Genomic DNA, 20,727 nt, shown 5'->3' with positions numbered 1-20,727 from the left:
GAAGCCCAACGACTTGCGCGACAAGCCAAAACTTACGTCCTCTACAATGGTGAATTATACAGGCAAAGTCCCTCTGGTGTCCTCCAACGATGCATCACTACCGAGCCAGGTCAAGCCCTACTTTGGGACTTGCACGCAGGGGCCTACGGGCACCATGCCGCGCCTCGGACGCTCATTGGAAACGCCTTCCGCCAAGGGTTCTACTGGTCGACGGTAGTTGCCAACGCCACCAAGTTAGTATGCTCCTGCGAAGGATGCTAGTACTATGCGCGGCAGACACATCTCCTGGCCTAGGCCCTCCAAACCATTCCCATTACATGGCCGTTTGCCGTATGGGGTCTTGACATGGTTGGGCCTCTACAAAAGGCCCCTAGGGGCTACACCCATCTACTGGTAGCAATCGATAAGTTCTCTAAATGGACCGAGGCTCGTTTGATCAATCGAATAAAATCCAAGCAAGCAGTGCTGTTCTTCACTGACATTATCCACAGGTTCGGGGTCCCTAACACCATCATTACCGACAATGGGACATAGTTCACCGGCAAAAAATTCTTGACGTTCTGCGATGACCACTACATCCGTGTGGCCTGGTCGGCCATAGGACACCGAAGGACCAATGACCAAGTAGAACATGCCAACGGCATAATCCTACAAGGCCTCAAGCCAAGAATTTACAACCGGTTGAAGAAGTTTGGCAAGAAATGGCTCGCCAAACTCCCATCGGTCATCTGGAGCCTGAGGAACACTCCAAGCTGAGCCACGGGGTTCATGCCTTTCTTCTTGGTCTATGGAGCCGAGGCCATCCTCCCCACTAACTTGGAATATGGATCTCCGAGGCTACAGGCCTACAACGAGCAAAGCAACCGCACCACCTGCGAGGACGCCCTCGACCAACTAGAGGAAGCCCAGGATGTCGCGCTGCTACACTCGGCCAAATACCAGCAAGCCCTACGGTGCTTTCAAGCATGGCGCATTCGAAGCCGAGACTTGAAGGTTGGCGACCTGGTGTTGAGGCTAACACAGACCAACAAGGGCCGCCACAAGCTGACCCCACCATGGGAAGGGCCGTACATCGTCGTCCAAGTGCTGAAGCCCAAGACCTACAAGCTAGCCAACGAGAAGGGCGAAATCTTCACCAATGCTTGGAACATAGAATAGATACATCGCTTTTACCCTTAAATTTCCAAGCATTGTATATATTGTTTCTCAGAATACAATTAAGAAGCGTTCTTTAGTTGTTCTAATTTTTCGAGAAACCCCCCCGAGCCCATCATGGGTCTCAGCAATACGATAACACTGTAAGGGAGACTTAGCTCTGCCTCTATAGAACCGAGCCTCCCTTGGGGGCTAGATGGGGGATTCCCCCCTAAGTCCCACACACCATTTTTTAGTCATTGTTTGAAAAAATTCCTACGCCAAACCCTCTAGCACGCTCTGATGAATTGGTTGCAAAAAACCCAAGGACCGAAAGCCCGTCTCAGGGCCGGAAGGCTGGTAGAGTCAAGAGATGGCCTAAGCCTCCGGGCTACGGTGCTCCCTCACCACCTTTCGCCCAGGGGACAGCTTAGGCTCCAAGGAAGTTTTTTGTGAAGAAATCTGATCAGAGACAACAAGAGGGCAGAGGCTCGGAAATACAAGACAAACGATTAAGAAACACAAGTACTTTAAAAGAAAGGCCTTGACGGCCACAAGCGTTATGATACAAAGTTAATTCCTATTCTATTTACATGGCCTCTTAGGCCCAGATTATGACTCAAGGCCTCCAGCATTGGCAGACGGCGGAGGAGCGACCACCTCCTCTTCGAACAAATTGGCCAACGCCGTACCGAGGCCCTCCGCCGCCTCCATCAGTTTCGCAACCGCCTCGTCAGCCTCCTCATCATCATCGGGCAGGACATAGCCATTGTTGATGGCTTGGAGGTCAACACCTATGTAGTGCGAGGTGATGACGGCCAGCGCGCGCTTGACGCCCGTATGCAGCGCTCCTCGGAGTCGCTCACGCACTTGATCGCTCAATGCAATCAGACGGCTCCCAAGGGAGCTGCCTGATTGAACCCCCTCGACCTCCAAGGCCTCGTAAGCAGTACGGGCGGCACTCTTCAGTGCCTCGTGCTCCCTGATCTCGGTCTCAAGCACCGCCTGCACCGCGACGGAAGCCTCGGCTACCCAGGTAACCTTCGCCTTTGACTCTGTGCCACAGGAAATGGAATGGGGTTGAGCGCAAAGGAAAATAAGCCAAATAGGGACGAAAGCCTATGGGACTCACCCTTGGCCTTCTGCTCCCAGCGTCGGGCCTCGACCTGAGAGGCCTCAGCTTTCTCCTTCCAGCGTAGGGCCTCAGCCTGGGAAGCCTTAGCTTTCTCCTTCAGGCACTGGGCCTCGACCTGAGTGACCTTGGCTGCCCTGGAAGCCTCTCTCCCCAGCTTTACATCACACCAGAGAATGAGGGGGCGAATACAAGAAAAGCGAATAAAATGAGGGGAATAGGACTCACCCTCAGTGTTTCCCCTCCAGACCACAGCCTCGGTCCAGGAGGCCTCAACCACCGTAAGGGCCTCATCCAAGGCGCCTTTCGTCAGCTGGTGCGCACTCTGCTCCGCTCCTAGCTGCCCAGCAAGAGCCTTGCCCGAGGTCGTGGCTTCTTCGGCCCAGAACCTAAAGGCATCCCAATCACCGGCCACGCAGGTGAACTCCTCCTCCAACTCCTTGACCTGCACTGCCAGAGGGGTGACCTGCTCCTAGGCCATGGCTGCCTCAACCTTCGCATCGGCACAACGAAGGCGGAGGTCCTCCACCTCTGCGCTCTGTGTCAACAGGAGCTCATTGGTGCCGGCAAGAAGGCCCTTCTGCCACTGAAGCTGGTCCCAGACGTCCCTCTCCCACCAGAGAAAGACTGACTTCCCAAGGGATTGGGTCTCGAGCGCCTGGGGAAAATAGAATGGGGGTCAATCCCTACAAGAAAACTCGAAAAAAGACAACACCGTGGGAGAAAAGAAAACACGAACCTAGGCGACTCCAGGCAGATCCTCAGCCACCATGGACAGCACTGTCCGAAGCGACCGCTCCGCTAGCTAGCGGTACTGCTCGAAGGTGTCCTAGCACCTGCCCTCGGCCGCATCCTCGAGGGCGAACAGAGGCTCTACCTCAGGGTCATCCCAGCCCTACCACAGGACGCGCGGGTGATCCCACCCGTGGGGCTTAGGTCATACCCACACAAGGGCCGAACTTCCCTCGCCCAGGGTCAGAACCGGCTGTTCCACGGCACCGGCCACCTCGGCGTCGGCCATCTCCTACGCCCGGGAAGTATCATAGGAGGAGATCGGAAGGACCTCCACCTCCCGGGCGCTCTCCCGCAATGATGGTGGACCTTGAACCAAGGGTGCCGCCGAAGCCTCTATCGCTTCATCTCCACTTCCTGGGCTGATAGCCTCACCACGATCACGTCGGCCTCGGTGGTCCTAGGGGCTCCGGCCTCCGCCATCATGGCCTCGGTGGTCCCAGGGGCTCTGGCCTCCGCCATCATGGCCTTGGTGATCCCAGGGGGCTCTGGCCTCCACCATCGTGGCCTCGGCAGTTACAAGGGCTCCGGCGCCCACCGCAGCAGCCTCGATGGTCCTGGGCGCCCTGGCCTCCACCGCCTCAGCCTTGGAGACCAAGGGGGCCTCGACCTCGGTGGCCTCAGCAACTGAGGGCACTTCAACCCCATCTGACTCACGGGCCTCGCCCTCGTGGGGCGTAAGCGCTCCCTCCTCCGTTCATGTCGGGGCTGCCTCCGTTGTCATGGCGGTGGAACCGGGGTTCACCTTGAGCGCCTTAAGGGGCGCCAAGGTAGGCACCTCTGCAGGTCGCTTCCGACTAAGAATAGAACACTTGCAGGGTCAGCATGAGACCAAAGAACACACAGAAAAACGCTGCGGCTCTGTCAAAAATAAGCTTACCTCGAACGAGGCTGCAACCACTTCGGCATGGCAACCCTCGTCTACAAAGGTGGTGGTGGTGGTAGAGGCAAGGCCTCTGTATTAGCCGGCGCTGGCTGGTCCTCGACGGACCCCGGTGCCCCCTCGGTCCTCTACGGAGGCGATTGCGTCACCCGTGCCGCCACCTGCTCCGCTGCTACCGTCGAGCCCACTGGGCTGATGGCACGCTTGCCTAGCGCCTGTGCCTCAGGCGTGTCGGCCTCGGCCCCAGGGCGGGTGATCGCCGACCCTAGGATAGCTCCTCCTCCTCCCCCTGGGAGCGTCAGGCTACTTGCCAACGCCTCGGGCACCGTCTCCCCTACATCAGGGAGATGGACTAGGGGACCCCGCCCCATCTCACCCTCGTCATCTCCGTCCAAGGCATCTGTCGATAGTGACGGCGATGGGGACTCCTCCAACGGGAGCTCATCCTTCCTTTGCTACCGGCGATGCTCATCTAGCTTCTTGCGCGCAAGGATCTGCTTCGTGCGCTTCACCGCCTTGGCGTCCTTCCACTTTTTCTGCGCCTCGGTGTGCGCTCGGTTGATCGCCCGCCGCCTCATGTCCTTGGGAACAGGCGGCAGAGAGGCTCGCACGTCCCTCATCCCCTATAGGAGCAGCGAACGCGCATGAGGGAACGAGAAATAATAAGAAATGGAGAGGGCTCGGGAGCTGTGGCGGCGTGCAACTTACCAGCGAAAGGAACCCCCGCGATGGACGCACTACGAGGGTGGTCAAACTGTTGCTCCTCAGCTTTGCATCCATCATCTCCCTAACCCGGCGAAGAATTTCCTCATCGAAGAGGGCGGAGGCAGACATCCGGATGCCCGCGATCGACTCATCCGGCCTCATCTCGAACAGGCGCCGCCGTCAAGCCATCAGCGGCAGCACCCTCCGGCTATGGAAGGCGGCCACGACCATAGCCGCGGTAAGGCTACGATCCCATAGCCTCTATAGCCCCTCTAGGAGCAGCTGCAGCTTGGGCTGATCCTCCCTCGGGACACCGTACTTCCACCTCTCTGGGCAGCTCCCCACAATTCGCCCAGTGTAGGGGGGAAGTCCGCCATCGTCATTGCGGAGATAGAACCAGCTCGTGTACCATCGATGATTGGATGACACAAGCTAGGCCAGGATGTAGAGGTGCTGGCGGTCCTAGCGCACTTAGAGAGTGCAGCTGCCGGCCCTCACTGCCTTCCTCATGCTCGATATGCCTGTCAGCTTGGTGGTATGCCCCTCCCGGAAGAGATGGAGCCACAACTCCCAATGGGGAGCAATCCCCAAATACCCCTCATAGACAGTGACGAAAATGGCCGCCTACGCGATGGAATTGGGGTTGAAGTTGTGGAGCTCCATGCCATAGTAGTGCAGGAGCGCCCGCATGAACCGATCCGCCAGAACACCGAGGCCACGCTCGTGAAGGGACACGAAGCTCACAACGTAACCGTCGTGAGGCCTCGGCTCCGGCTCACTCGATGGAGCGATCCACTCTGACCTATTGGGGTCAGTCACCGGACAAAGGAGTCTGCCGTCGACGAGCGACTGGAGCATCTCCATGGTGACATCAGATGGATCCCAAGGGTCTGCCTCGATGACAATGATGTCGCTGGCCATGAGTGCGGTGGAGGGTTCGAATGCGGCGGTGAGTCTCTCTCTCTCTCTCTCTTTGGCTCGCCCTTCTCCCTTCTTCTTCCTGGTGCCCGCTGCTCTAGCGATGTCTCAATGGGGGTAGAGCTAACATAGGCAAGGTAAGGTGGGGAGGGGCAAGACTCGTTGCGTATTTATGCAGGGTAAAGGCGAAATGGACAGGCGACGAAATCGGGGAAGTTTCCCCCAGATCCGGTGCGGTTAACCCTGATCTGATTTTACTGCCCATGTGCCCACCTTTTTCTCATTAATCGTGGGAACAGTTATGTCCCATCCACTAACACCACATCATGCCGGACCGCTGCAGCAGCGGGCGTCATTTCGTCTCCCCAAAAAATCACCTCAAAAGGCGCGCCAGCCATTGTCGAGCCGATGGGGGAGACATTCCCCCACCCTATTCCTTTTAGATGAAGGAACTGGGCACCGAGCATATTACGGTCCAGGGGTTCCAAGGCTGGGCCCCTAAGGGTTTCGACAACCGCCCCAAGGCAACAGAGTCAGGGACGACCATGGGCGAGCCCACACAGGGCCAAGGCCCAAGCAAGCAAAATGCTTGGGACGCCCTAAGTCGTGTCCAAGACCGGTAGGGAGGTCTCCGAATGGGATCCCACCGTAGGGAGGCACCGAGCCACCGGGGCCCAGCGAATGGCCTCGGCACCCACTAGAGAAACCCTTTGGTACTCTTGGAGTGCATCTCTGGACCACTAGCCGACCCCTAGCGAACAGGGCACGGGCCTCCACTCAGACTCACCCGATAACAGCTCACCAGAAATGCCACCACTCACGCCCATCGAGGGTAGCTTGGCATATTCCACCCTTCCTTCCGAACGAAAAGGAAGCGCGAGGGTTGTACGAAAAGCCAAGGGAACCCCTGATGGCCCTGTTGCTCCGTGTAGAGGCTAGGGGGCTCCTCCTGTAACCTTGCCGAGACCCCGTGACCCAGGCTCGCACCTGAGGGGGGCTCGGTAAACAAACCCTCACGCACGAGGGGTGTACAAAAAGCCAGGGGAACTCCCGACGGCTCTCTCGCTTCGTGCAGAGGCTAGGGGCTCACCCTACAACCTTGCCGAGACCCAGCAACCCAGGCTCGCACCCGAATGGGCTCGGCAAACAATCCCTCTGTCCGAACGAAAAGGATGTGTGAGGGTCGAACAAAAAAGTCAGGGGACCCCTGACCGCCCTCTCGCTCTGTGCGGAGGCTCGGGGGCTCCTCCTACGCCCAAGACAAAGACAAGCGACCTAAGCCCATGCCAGAAGTTTTGTTACAAACACGATAAAGGGCATCAAGCCCGTTATGGTCTAGGGGTTTGAAGGCTAGGCCCCCTAGGGTTTCGATAGCCGCCCCAGGGCAATAGGGTCAAGGACGACTATGGGCGAGCCCACATATGGCCAAGGCCCGAGCAAACGATCGCTCGAGATGTCCTAAGTCGTGTCCGAGACCGGCAGGGAGGTCTCTGAATGGGATCCCACCGTAGGGAGGCATCGAGCCACCGAGGCCCAGCGAACGGCCTCGGCACCCACTAGAGAAACCCTCTGGTACTCTTGGAGTGCGTCTCTAGACCACTAGCCGACCCCTAGAGAATGGGCACGTGCCTCCACTTGGACTCACCCGATAATAGCTCACCGGAAACGCCACCGCTCGTGCCCATCGAGGGTAGCTTGGCATATTCCACCCCTCCTTCCGAACAAAAAGGAAGCATGAGGGTCATACAAAAAGCCAGGGGAACCCTTGACGGCCCTCTCGCTCCGTGAAGAGGCTCGGGGGCTCTTCCTGCGGCCTTGCTGAAACCCCGCGACCCAAACTCACACTTGTGGGCTCGGCAAATAAGATAAAAACTTCTCACTCAATACGAAAAAAGCCCCTGGAGGAGTAAATCCACTCCTCTAGGGCCTTGGGGGCTACACCTGGCAGGTGCGCTCGCGCGCACCCACCAAAACCTCAAAAAGCAAAACACAATCCCTACAGGAGTGGCTGCAAGCCAAGTCTCGACAAACCCTCAGGGAGAGTGCTCGCACTCCCCCTAAGGCTCAGGGGCTACTGTCAGGTACCTTAAAATGGGGTACCCCGAGCGTACACCAAAAGAGTCACTTAAACCCCATCAATGACAAAGCCAGAAGGTAAGCCATGGGTTAACCACCGACCCCGTCCGAGCCCACCGGCTCTTCGCCTCGCCTTAGGCCTCGCACGGGAGGTCTCGATGCCCTAATGAATCTCTGCCTCGCACGAGGCCTCTCACGGGAGGCCTCGACAAGGAGCCCAATCTCTGTCTCACCCGAGGCCCCGTGCGTACAGCCTTGAACGAGACAGCGATTCTCCGTATCGCTCGAGGCTGGCTTGGCAATAACCCATCGCTCCCGCCTCGACCAGTCTCCCCAACAGCGCATCACATCCCATTAATGCGTCAACCACTCCCGCAATCTCAGCCGGACGACGGCTTGACACCACAGAGTGGCTGACGGGACAAGGAGTCGCATCAACGCCATACTGGCTAGGATGAGGCACAGCAGGGATTACCGGCCACTATGTTTTGGTGTTGTGCCCACGATCAGTGCCTGCACTACACTGCGCCCCGTAATCCCTGCCCCGAAGACAATGCGGTATGGGAAGTCTAGTCCGGGTCATCATCGCCTCAGGATCAGCGCACAAGATCAACCGCTCCCTCCGAGCCTCGGCACTCTACGTTAGGGCCTCGGCTATCTCAAGATTCACGTCTGCTGAGACCCCCCATGATGGTTCGGCCTAGGCACCAACCAAGCCTCAGCTTTGCGCGCAGTCAATCTACAGTGACCCGCACGCCGACTGCCACACCCGCTTCGAGGTAGCCCTGGAGCTCCCATGACACATAGGATCAGATATGACCAGCACGTCGCCCCAGTACTTCAAGGACGGACCACTCCGATGGCCACACCGCCATAGGAACATGCTACAGGGCTCGGACACGCCGCCTCCGTTCACACGACGCCGCGTAGTTAGCACACATACTACCCTTGTCCCCCCTTCAACTATGAAAGGAAAGGACCTGGGCCATTTATAGGAGACGAACACACACTCGCGCAAGCAACACTCGGTAACACGCACGCTCCCCCGCTGCTTGAGAGCAACGTCTCAAGCAGCCCGCACCACTCCACGCTGAGACCTGGGACTAGCTCCCTCTCTCACCTAGCTTGTAACCCCCTACTACAAGCACTTCGGTGCAAGGAATACAAGATCAATCTTTCAGACTGGAAGTAGGGCACCGATTGCCTGAACCAGTATAAGCCTTGTGTCTCTTTGCATCACCATCCGTGATCGGGAACACGCAGTACAAATTTACTAGTTGGTTGAGGACTCCCCGGTCCGAAACACCGACTCTACTATTTTGCTCATCATGGTTGCAGAACCTAAGTATAGTATATGTATGTTTTCACGTTGGTATAGAGACAAATCATATACCCAAAAAATCCTAAGGCTACCTTTTTTTTCTTACGTCTGTACAGAGCAGCAGGTAGCTTGCAATGACCTGATTGATCTCCATTTTATGTTTTGAAAAGATTAGCGACATATCATAGTAAGCATGAGAAGAAGTAGTATTGCTTTTATACATAAATCAAAGGGGAGGGGGGTTAGGGATAAAACTGACCCTAAAGAGTAGAATCATCATTGTTATATATATGTACCAACAACAGTTTCGTATTCGTTAAAAAAACATATAAAGCCCAGTAAGCAGGTATAGGTAAGAAATCAACATGAAAGGAGAGAAGGTTTAACCAGCCCACACCCTACAGAACGGCAAGGAAATCACAGTGACCATGTCGATCGTTGAGAGAAAAGTTGCAAATGTTTACCTTGGTCTCACTTTCAGTTGGTTCGATTATGAGTATGGCAGAAATATGTCATGGAAATACAACTGCAACGCCTATATAATTCAGAGGAAAGGGTGAGCTAAATAATAGTAATTCCTAGTGACATTTCTCTTTGCAAACTAACAAGTTGTTTTAAAGGGCTGTAAAGTTTCTGCTGGCACAACAAAAAAGGTCAGGGTTTTTTCCCCAATGAAGACATGATTTTTAGAGGCTTCAGAAACATACCAATCATCATTTGTTCTTCAACTCGAAGCTTGAAGGCATGGTGGCAACCGGGTTATTGTCACAAATTGCATAATATAAATAACAGGGCATGGCCAGTACCTCACAAGAGAATGAACATCAGATCATATGCTTGAGCAATGGGTACATATTTTTTTATCACAGGCTCAAGAAGAAAAAAATGGCAGGTGCCAAAACTTCAAAGTAGTCTACCTATGCTGAATATTACTGGAGTTGAATATCGCTGTGGCAATCGAAATGTACATATCAATTTGTGCTCTGTTGACAAGGGAACTAAGTGACCACCACTCTGGAAACGTGGTGAGGTAAGATGGCAAGAAGTAGTGATGAGAAGTACACTATCTGTTGTGGCCTCTGATGCAAATCGACCAACATTCAAAACGCCCAGGCACTCATATGGAGCTAAGCTGAGAGAGATTACATAACCTTTGTAGCAGTGATAGTGAGGTGGCAACTAGCAATTGGTGCTGTCCTCCCAGAGATGAACACAGAGAAGGCAAATATTAGAGCTGTAGGCATTATAGGTCAACCAATAGAACACGATTCATAGTCAACGTAGGGACAAATTAGAGAGACAAAAGCAAAATCACAAAATAAGATGAAACAGGAGCACCTGAGACTGGTCTGTACCAAACGTGGCACTGTCGAGGCCCACCCGCACCGGGTGCGGCCACCATACGAAGCCACAGTGGGAGAAAGGGAGAGGAGGGAAGATGAGGACGAGCGATTTCCATGCCATGCTTCTGCCTTGCACCGACAACGCCATGGTGGGGACCCACCCCTGGTCAGGTGCATGGCCGGCGAGCATAGGCAGGTAGGGTTTGGTTGAGCACACGCGGAGCGGCGGGAAGGGGCAGCGCAGGGGAAGCAGTGGCGGCGCAAGTAGCTAGGGTTTGGTCAAGCACACGCGGAGCGGCGGGAAGGGGCAGCGTGGGGGCAGCGGCGATGGCGGCTACCGGCATGGGCCTGTCGTGCCGCTCCATGGCCAAGGACATCCACCGCCGTCGGGGCGGCCACCGTGGCGGCCCACGCATGGAGCTGCGCAGCAGGTCGGGTGCGGCGTCGGGCCGGCAGCGTGGCGCGCGCAAGGAGGTGCGAACCTGCGGGACGAAGCCGCGTCGGGGTGGTAGCCACGGCGGCGTCCACGTGCGGGGGGAAGCGGGGGCCAGCTCGCGGATGTGTGCTACCGTCCAGCCGGCGCACCGGCCATCGGTGGAGCCCACGCAGCTGGATCTAGTGGTGATGGGGAGGCCTCATGCTGGATCCGCCTGGTCACCGCAGATCCAGCGCCTCCGTTACCGGCGCGAGCCCCACGCCGTGCTCCAGCCTCTGATCCGCCGCTGGGAGGGGCCCCATGAGTGGCCGCTTCAGATCCACCGCCGAGGTTGGTGACGTGACCTCCCCGTCGTCATCGACGGGCAGCACGGAGGTCCCTCCGCCGCCAGAGCCGGCGGTCACGTCAGGGCCTGAGCTAGCTGGCCACGCGACCGTGGGGACGACCGGCGACAGAGGGGCCAAACCCTAGCCCGTGAGAGCCGCTGCCTTGCGTCGCGAGGAGGAAGCGGCGTGGTGGTGGTGGTGTTGGAGGAGGAGGAGGAGTGTGGCCGCCATCGTGGCATCGCGCGGCAATTCCAACAGGGGCTCGCGCGGTGAGCCGACAGCATTGACCCGGCCGGCCTGCGGCGACGCGAGGGGAGGAGGAGGAGGAGGGCGTGACCGCGTCAGGAGAGAGAGAGAGAGAGGAAGGGGTAGAAGAGGGGGCACCGAGGAGAGGTCGATGGAGACGGTACGACGGGAGGCTTCGAGAGGCAGCGAACGCGGTGGGAGCAGATATTTCTAGGCGGGAACTGTAGAAGCCTGGTGGGAGGAACCAGGAGTGTTGATCGAAGAATCCAACAGCTGAAGTAATTGGGGTGACTAGGATGGGCTGAGAGCTGGCCAAAGCTTCCTGCTTTGATATATAGAGATTCATTATATCTTTGGTGGAAACTAGAAGACAGAGAGGCATATGATGACATAAAAGTATAAAACGCTGTGGTGCAAGCTAGACCTTCTAGTAGGGTTTTACTTTAAAAAAAGATATATATATATATATATATATATATATATATATATATATATATAAAAGTTATTCTGTAGCCACCTTCATTTACGATAATTTTATATACTAAATTACGATAATGTTAATACATATTTACGATAGTTGGGTTACTATAACACATAGGATATTTACCATAACGTTATAATAAACCACTTAGCAAGGAGTTACTATAATCTCGTAAATTAACATAGTAATTATCGTAACTCAAAGTGGCTACAGAATAAGTTATTTTGTAGCCAGCTACAGAGTAGTAGTTCTATATATATATATATATATATATATATATATATATATATATATATATATATATATATATATATATATATATATATATATCGAATTGCTCCACAGGCAGCCGAATTGTTATGCAGTTACAAATCCCCAACGAGTCAAAGTTCGTGTTAAAAGAAACAACCAACAATGACGTGCAATGCTTTGAGCAACCAACGCGACATGCAGAGATACCAAGGCAAATAAAATGCTAATAAAAGGTTGACCATATGGTCCTATCCCTGATGTTGATGGCTGAGAACTTAATGCCCCTTGGCAACCCTTGTTTCATTGACTTCTGGTCCTTCAAACTATGCCCTTGCGCTTCTTTGAGCGACCTACATTTGCTGATGATGGCTTGGCAGATGTCCCAACTCCAGGTACAGCATTGTTGCCTCCTTGAACAGCTAATGAGGAAGATGCATTTTGCGACATAGGTGCTACATGATCTGGTCCGCCTGCAAGCAACATTTAACCCTTATAAGCTTGAGAGGATCTTTTGTGCTTGCAAAGACAGTAGACATGCTGTAATAACTATTGAAAAAACATATCCTGTGCGGTAAAATGGAGATGTACCGTATGCTGCATATGAAACAGTGCGTGTAAACTGTATAGGAGTAAAAGTAGCTGGGGTGCTTCCAGAAGATCTGACGGCAGTTATAAGTTGTTTCTTCCATCTAACAATTCCTACCATACAAGTGTTATGCTTAGCTGCAACATCATATTGAATTATTAGTTACATACATCATAACAAGGCAAACAGGTTCAATGGTGCCAGGTCTCAGATCAAGGTAACATAAAATACCTAAAATCGACTTGATCACAGCACGAGCTGCATTCTGCTCTGCATCCTTCTTGTTGCGTGCAGATTCACCAGTATAGCTATTCCCATCAAACACCACAATTGCAGCAAACAGCGTCAAAGGCTTTTCTATATACACTAGAGAGTAAGAGGGTCAAGTGGTTTTTGTCTTGACAGCAAATTCAATGAGAATTGATTTGCAGAAAACCGTATCCTGAACAGAAGAAAAAGAATGTATACATTATATGAACAAGGTAAAGAAAATAAACAATAAAATTTTAAAGATGAGAGCTTGCAACCAACAAAATATTGGTACATGGTCATGCCGTATTAATGAAAATGTTATCTGAACAATAGCATCTGGAAAATATATCATACAACATAAATTTACTTTTCTTTTTTGCGTATGTAAGAGGAGAGAGGTACAAAGCAGTAAACACTCAAACACCACACCCACACCAAAATACACTTGTGTTCCCAAGCTAGAAACTTAACAAAGGCATTCAACCCCTCACAGAGCACTGGCACCTGTGTTCCCACCACAAAAAATGCACAACTGCATGCATACTACTAAATTGGCACCAAACATGCTATTAGTATGCAAGAAAAAAGCAGAGTTACAAAGATGTGCCAAAAGCAAACAGGAAAAAGAATAAGTGCAACAAGTTTAATCGAACAAACTCATGTCACTATCTTACAATGATACAGTTCCTGGATAAGCAAATTACTAACTGATTTTAGTGGGCTGGAAAGCAAAGCGGACTTGGCACCCAGGGGGGCTGTCGCCCTCCTTATCTGAACCCTTGCCTGTTATTGCGATCAATCTTTGTAGCGGAATTTGGCTTCAAGGCGCTATTGGTGAAAAGTATTTACAGCTCAACAGTTAAAATTTTGCAGCGTCCACCAGAATCGCTTCATGATAGATTTGGAAGGTGTATGTTTTTTTTTATGATACCTGATTATGTTCAAATGCACTGAGATATTATGTTATACATCAAAATTATGTATAACATAATACACATCAAATACATGAACAATCATTGCTCATGAGGTGAAAATATGCTGAATGACCAGAACAGGGACCAGATTCAAAAGGTGTACCTGATCAATCAGCCCAAATGCCTCTTTAATGTCATCCTCTCCAACTGCTGCCAAGATCTCAAAAGCAACTCTAGCAGCATCCTGCTCTGCTTCCTTCTTGCGATCAAAACTACCAGCTGATGAGAACTGTTGACCGCCCACTTCCACTGTGCATCTGAACTTAGGCTGATGAGGCTCGCCTTCAGACTCAACCTTGTAGATTGGTGGCTTCTTGTACATTCAATCAGCAAATGATTGCAAGCGGGTTTTATGCATATATTTCTCTGCATAACACAAAACCACCCATCCAAAAAATCAAATAATAGTGTAAGACAATTTCATTCTTCACAGAAGTATCAGAGTACACCAGCAGAAATTATACAGGCATATTGAGATACTGAAGATCAATGTATATAAACTAAAAAAAATGCATTAATTCTAGTTATTTTATTTGATCTTCCTATAAACAAGAACATATTAAAGAAAAACAATTCAAAAAAGCATGCATTTTTTTTTTCAAATTCACAACCAAAAAGATCAAACTCCGCTCCTGCATGTTGAGGGCAGGTGGAGTTGGTAGGAGGAATAAAAGGCTGCTAAATGTCTAGTTGGTTATCAAATTGGTTAGCCCAAAAGATCAGATGAGACGCATAGTGCCAGTCAGTATTACTTGTTATCCAGACACCTGGTACCAAAAACTTTTACTAACTTGGATTCAAGTGATATTTGCGAGCCAAATTAGGTACTAGAGCCCAAGTCAGATTCCTAAACCACACCTGGAGCATAGGTAATAATTGCAGCAGAGGAAGATGGTGGGTTGGACACTACACAACAGTTTAGGAGGGTTCAATCAGGAAGAGGAAGAACGATAGACAAGTTAAGAGTTCATGATTGACCAGTAAAAATAAAACTGTCGGGTTCATAAACCCGGGGTCCCTAATGGGCCTGCTTCCCAGCAAAAAGATCGGCCCGACAGACGACGTTGCGGATGACGCGCAACTCCTAGACCGACCCAGATACCTAACGACAGGCCGGAAGAGTGATCCAGTCTCCGACGGAAGGCCTCCGACTCCGACCCGCCTCTCCGACCGGAGGGCCTAGCCAAGGAGGGCGAACGCTCGCTTCCGACTCCGACCCGCCTCTTCGATCGGAAGGCCTAGCTAAAGAGGGGCGACGCTCGCTTCCGACTCCGACCCGCGTCTCCGACTGGGAACACACCAAACCTCTGCCTGCGGCTTTTTTCTCCGACCGGCGCGGTCGGAGCCGACTGGGAACGACCGAATGGGGATGCCCGCTCGGTGAGGACCCGAGAAATCAGGACGGAGCAGATAAGGTAAGGCACACAAGTCAACCGCAATACCAAGGACCTATACCCTGCACACCTGCAGGACAGTACTGTCAGGTCATGTCAGAAGGGTACTTTGCAACCTTCCAGACATGTTAGGACACGAACGGTGTTGTGGGTGCCGACATTTGTCCTACAGTATAGTAGGCGCCTGCATTTGCCATACCAGAAGAACACGATGGAACCAACCACATACATTAGGGCGTCAACAGTATTGTAGGCGCCGACAAACCGTCTCGTACCCGACGGCGTGGGCAATAAGACTAGGTAGCACACACTCCCTCTCTCTCATTTGTAAGGCCGTCCCCTTCATTATAAAAGGGGATGCACCCTCTCCCAAAAGAGGGATCAATTTCGATCAACAGAGAACACACGGATCATTTCAACTCACTCTCTGCTAACTTTAGACATTCTAAAACTACACAGAGCATACATTCCAACACTTAGCCCACGTAGGAGCTCTCGTCACTCTCAGCCCTTTGGTCCAGAGTCCGACCGGACCTCTGATACCCTTCATCTTACTCCCACTCGTTTGTAAACCCACAACAAACTTCGAGCATCTGGGCTCAGGAATAAAGTCACCAACCGACTCAAACTGGACGTAGGGCACGTTGCCTGAACTAGTATAAACCCTGTATCATTGAGTGTTAGGCCACATCCGATCACAACGTACAGCAAAATGACAAATATCTACTAGTTGGTCACTTTTCGCACCGACAGTTGGCGCCGACCGTGGGGAGAATGCCATACGTTCACGCTTTTGGACATCGGATGGCCCACCTTTCTGCCATCTTCGGCATGGCGGGCTCAAGTGATACGACTCGCTTTGGCTCGCTGGAGTTTCCCATGCTCCCACCTATTGGGATGTGGGTTCCTCCCATCTTCGAGTTGTCCTAGACCTTCCTCTTCAGAAGCCTGGACTTTGTCACCGACCGGCTCGACGTGCTTCATCTCCATGAGGAGGCACTTGTACCAGCGCCTGTCGGAGGAGGAGCGCCCTCCATCGGCTCTGGGACACCCGACGACTTCAACGACGAGGCGTCTGCATCCGCGCTTCGCTCCGAGCCTACGCTGGGCTCAAACCCCGTTGTGAGTAACGTATATACTATTATTTACTCGCTTTTTACTATCTTCTGCCGACTCTCCGGAGGGACCCCGTTGTCCCCACTGTGACCGCCATGCAGCCGGTTCCCCTACGGCCTCGCGTCCACCGTGGATGCGTACACATGGGGGCTCCGAAAGATGTTGATGCCACCCTCTCTCACATCTAAATTCATGGGAATGACGGGCTACGCTCCCGCCTCTTTCCACGTCCTCATGGATGACGAGGTTGAGAGTGATGGCTCCAACATCGGTGACATCGTGGCACCTAGCCACCCTCTATTCTAGGAGTGCGCTATGGCGGACGCTCCGGGACAGCCACCAGTGGTAGCAGGAGTCTCTACAGACCCACACCCCTCCTGGCACTCATGCGGAAGACCCTCACATGTGCATAGGAGCATGGCGAGGAGCTAAGATAAAGGCAGCAGAGCCAGCTGCCACCTGCTGCCGGCGTGCTCAGCACAGCACGCTGCGTCCCCGTGTGCGTAACCCGACTGAGCGACGCCCGGGGTCGCGCCCACCAGGTCCAGCGCAACATCATGGACTAGGGGAATGATCCCCCATAGTTCTCTCGGGCTGGCTAGAAGATCGCCGTTGCGGTGATGCTTCTGTGCGGCCTTCCAGAGCATGTCGACCCCTAGGAGCAGGCGGTTCATCAGAACCTCTGGGCGCTGGTGGAAACCACCGCTGTTCAACTGGCGGAGAGCTTCGTGTCGTGACATCGACTCGCAGCCTCTCTCCCCACCAGGGGAATGGGGCCACACCAGTCATGTCGCTCCATCCACTCGCCTCTCCAGTCGCTAAGGTGTGGAACAAGAGGCCTGCAGCTGCACCACGGCCTGAACCCAGCGCCCGCTCCACACCGACCGCCTATGCGCGAACACCTTGGGCCGAACTGAGACGCTCGTAGCGTCATCAACAACCGATTGTAGTCCTGGCATGATGATGACGTCCATCGAGGGGCTGTGAGAGCAGGCGACACGTGCCCCTATCGGACCATCGAGGGGAGCAGTGAAACGCACCCCGGGCATGGTCGCTGACCCGACGACCGGAGCCCTAGCCCGGATAGCCCAGGACCATGGGCCTTTGGCCGACGCATCCAGAGAGCGTCGTTCCCACAGTGCTTCCGATCGCCTACCAACGTCGCCAAATATACCGGGGAGACGAATCTCAGCATATGGCTAGAAAACTTCTAGGCTCACCTGCCGAGCCGGAGGAGTGGATGATGACCACTTCATCATTCAATACCTTTCCATCTGCATGGGGGAACATGTTCGAGCGTGGCTCGAATTCCTCCCGCGTGACAGCATCCGCGATTGGGCGGACCTTAAGAGGATCTTCGTCGGGAATTTCTAAGGGACATATGTCCGCCCTGGGAATTCCTAGGACCTCAAGAGCTGCCAGTAGGAGCCCAATGAGTCCCTACGAGATTACATCCGTAGGTTCTCAAAGCGATGCAACTCCCTTCCTGATGTTGTCGACGTGGACGTCATCAGCTCATTCCTCTCTGGGACGACCTATGAGTCCCTGATCCACAAGCTCGGCTGTCTAAAGCCCCAGACCACCTGTGACCTACTCGACGTCACCACGAACCACGCCTCCGATGAGGAGGCGGTCGAAGCAGTCTTTAGTGGAGATTGGGACAAGGGCAAGGCCAAGCGTGAGGACCAGGATGAGGGCCCCTCCACATAGAGGGGCAAAAAGAATAAGAAGGGTCACCGCGGCTAATCGTGTAGGCAGCCCCAACAAGGCTTGCCTGACCACTTCGACAAGCTCATGGAGAGCCCATGCACCAACCACGCCTACCCCATCAAACACCTCTACAAGGACTGCAAACTCCTCAAGCGCTTTCTACGACAGGCCGGTGGGCCAAAAGAAGGGAAGGGCAAGGAGGCAGCGGCCAAGAAAGGAGGCATGGTAGGCAAGGATGGGGATGGCTTTCCCGATCTTGAGGAATGCCTCATGATCTTCGGGGGATTGGATGCCATCTACTCCAAGCGCTAGCACAAAGTGCGCTATAGAGAGGCACGCGTCGCCGAAATGGCCATCCCCTCCTTCCTTAGCTGATTGGAATCTCTGATCACTTTTGATCAGAGGGACCATTATTCGCTTTGCTCGCTACCAGCAAACTCTCTGTAGGTACCATGAAAGAAAAATTAGAGATCCTTGAGGTCGGAGACCATGTGCTTCGGAGAACCCAATCAACTAAGGAGAAACACAAACTCTCTCTACCATGGGAAGGACCCTATATGGTGACCGAAGTGATCTGACTGGACGCCTACCGACTAAAGGACGACAACGACAATGTTCTCACCAACACTTGGAACATTGAACAGTTACGTCATTTCTTCCCCTAAAATTTTGGTTTTACCGTTTTCTTTCATTCAACATTCGCTCCTACAAAGCACCCCGGCCTGAACACTTTCGGCCCGGGTCGCTTGGGGGCTCCACAAGGATGCGATGCCACCTATCTTTTTTACTATCATATAGTAATACTTTTTGCTCGAACAAAAGGGTAGTTCGCTCCTTTAATTACCCTACATAACTTTGTTTTAAATTCCTGATCGATCACACCCCGCCATGACCTATGGTTCTAAGCAGTTGAGCCTAGCGGGCCACGCCTGAGTTCTTAAGGTTGTAGCCTACAGGTTAAACAGATAGGTGCAAAAAAGAAAGGATAAAAAACAGAGCTATATTAGGGTAAAAACAAAGGACGGATGGGACAAGCTTCCCCTTATGAAGTGATTCATCACGAAACAAAATTGATGTATTCATCAGTACAAACTATTCACACAGGGGCTTCCCCATGAACTTATCCTTTATATATGCTAACTACTCCTACTCTAATTTCTATTATGGCCGCCCGATGATATCGGTTGATGGCATGACTAATGATGATAAGGGCTGCTCGCTCTTCGACGAGGCGACGTTCGGTTCGGTCAGAGGCGAGATGATGCTTGCTTCCAACCTGGCCTCCACTCCATCCGTAGGCTAGGTAACATCTTCTTGATGCACTCCTTCAGCCATGCTCGCACGGCGAGCCTCCATCACCCACTACGTGGAGACTTGCTCGGCCACCAACTATGCATGTGGCAGCAAGCTTTCCCTGAGTACATGGATGGCATCCGCACTCTAGCCGTCGGCGTACCCGCTGTAGATGGTGGCAAAGTCCAGGTTTAGGTGGTGCGTCGCCACTGAGGTCAGCACCCCCGACATCCCATAGAACATCCCATTGGAGATGAGTGCCTGAACCTCGTTTGGGACCTCCGCCAGCTAGATGGCGGTCGTGCTAGTGCTTGGCGTCGACCCAAACACCTCCGAGACAACAACCTAGGCGATGTTACGAATCTAGTTGAGCTCCCCCACGAGAGCACATCGCTCTTCAAGGGACTTGGGCAGCGCCTCTACACTTTGACCATTCACCGCCTTGGCTATCTCCAGCTCCCGCTCTAGTGATCCAACCCTTCCGCCCAGTTCTAGAAGAAGGATGACAAGCTCAGAAGCAAGGGAAAGGATAAACCAAGACATCAACCAAAGACAGAACGGATACATACCGAGGTGGGTTCCTTCGAGGATGGAGAGCCCTTCCTCTTGCTGGGTGACCTTCTCGAGCAGTCGGGCGTTCGACTCCTCCGGCCCAAGGGCCCACCCCCAAAGCACGAGCACTTCCTGGTCAACCTTCGACCGGGCCTTTTGCTTTGTCTCTAGAGCCTCCAAAGACTCCTGGAGGGCCATCGCGGTCTCCACTAGCTAGACCTCCACTGCCTCGGTCTTCGCCAGTCGGACCTTCGCCGCGTCGAGTCCTCGCTCGTTCCACCACGAGCAGTTCTACTGCCCCGTGCCCCTATCGCCTCAGCGGCCTAGTCTTAGGGCTCATGGTGGGTGGACTCCAGCTGACGCTTGAGCTCCTCGACCCGCCATGACATCGTGCCTCCTGCTCCATCCGAGCGTGCTCCTCCCGCAGAAAATGGGACTTGTGGCTCAACATCTCCTCTAAACCCTGCAAAGCAAGAAGCAAATACACTGAAAACAACCAGTGAAGGACCAAGGAGTCGAGGATGAACGCTAAAAACACAAAAAACTTACCTTTGTGATGCGGGGAAGATCGACCGTAATCGCTTGATGGACGGACTTGACCCGCTCCAAGGCCTCCTTGAGCCTCGCCTTGGTTTTGGCGAGATCGGACTCCATCGCGAGTCCTCTCCCCCAAGTACGTCCCAGAGCTGCACCTCCACCTCATCCCGATGGATGAACCGAGCCTTCCTCGGGTCACCGAGGCAGGGCCACACTAGGTCATGGGTCGCCCCCAACCCGCTAGAAGGCCCAGCCAATGGGATCGCCG

The 20,727-nt window shown here is 53.3% G+C and overlaps 1 protein-coding gene and 1 pseudogene across 1 annotated transcript; both read right to left on the bottom strand.

Moving 5' to 3' along the window:
* Positions 1-1,746: 1,746 nt before the first annotated feature.
* On the bottom strand, positions 1,747-3,287 carry LOC136499808 (uncharacterized). Its single transcript, XM_066495331.1, has 5 exons — positions 3,210-3,287; positions 2,760-2,924; positions 2,517-2,711; positions 2,267-2,423; positions 1,747-2,189 (listed from the first exon to the last, which is right to left on the bottom strand). Exons 1-5 carry the CDS (start codon positions 3,285-3,287, stop codon positions 1,747-1,749), a joined length of 1,038 nt encoding a protein of 345 aa, XP_066351428.1.
* A 9,033-nt stretch (positions 3,288-12,320) lies between these two features.
* On the bottom strand, positions 12,321-20,120 carry LOC136499806 (double-stranded RNA-binding protein 4-like; annotated as a pseudogene).
* Between the last annotated feature and the right edge of the window lie 607 nt (positions 20,121-20,727).

The sequence above is a fragment of the Miscanthus floridulus genome, chromosome 13, assembly GCF_019320115.1.
Source record: "Miscanthus floridulus cultivar M001 chromosome 13, ASM1932011v1, whole genome shotgun sequence".
Lineage (NCBI taxonomy): Eukaryota > Viridiplantae > Streptophyta > Magnoliopsida > Poales > Poaceae > Miscanthus > Miscanthus floridulus.
Note: the sequence above shows the minus strand (reverse complement) of the source record. Positions and strands in the feature narration are given on the sequence as shown.

Coding starts and splice junctions, on each gene's coding strand:
- LOC136499808 (XM_066495331.1), bottom strand. CDS start 3,287: ATGGCCGACGCCGAGGTGGCCGGTGCCGTGGAACAGCCGGTTCTGACC. Junction 2,925..3,209: donor GAAGTTCGGCCCTTGTGTGG/GTATGACCTAAG, acceptor TATTTTCCCCAG/GCGCTCGAGACCCAATCCCT. Junction 2,190..2,266: donor CTGGGAGCAGAAGGCCAAGG/GTGAGTCCCATA, acceptor CCTGTGGCACAG/AGTCAAAGGCGAAGGTTACC.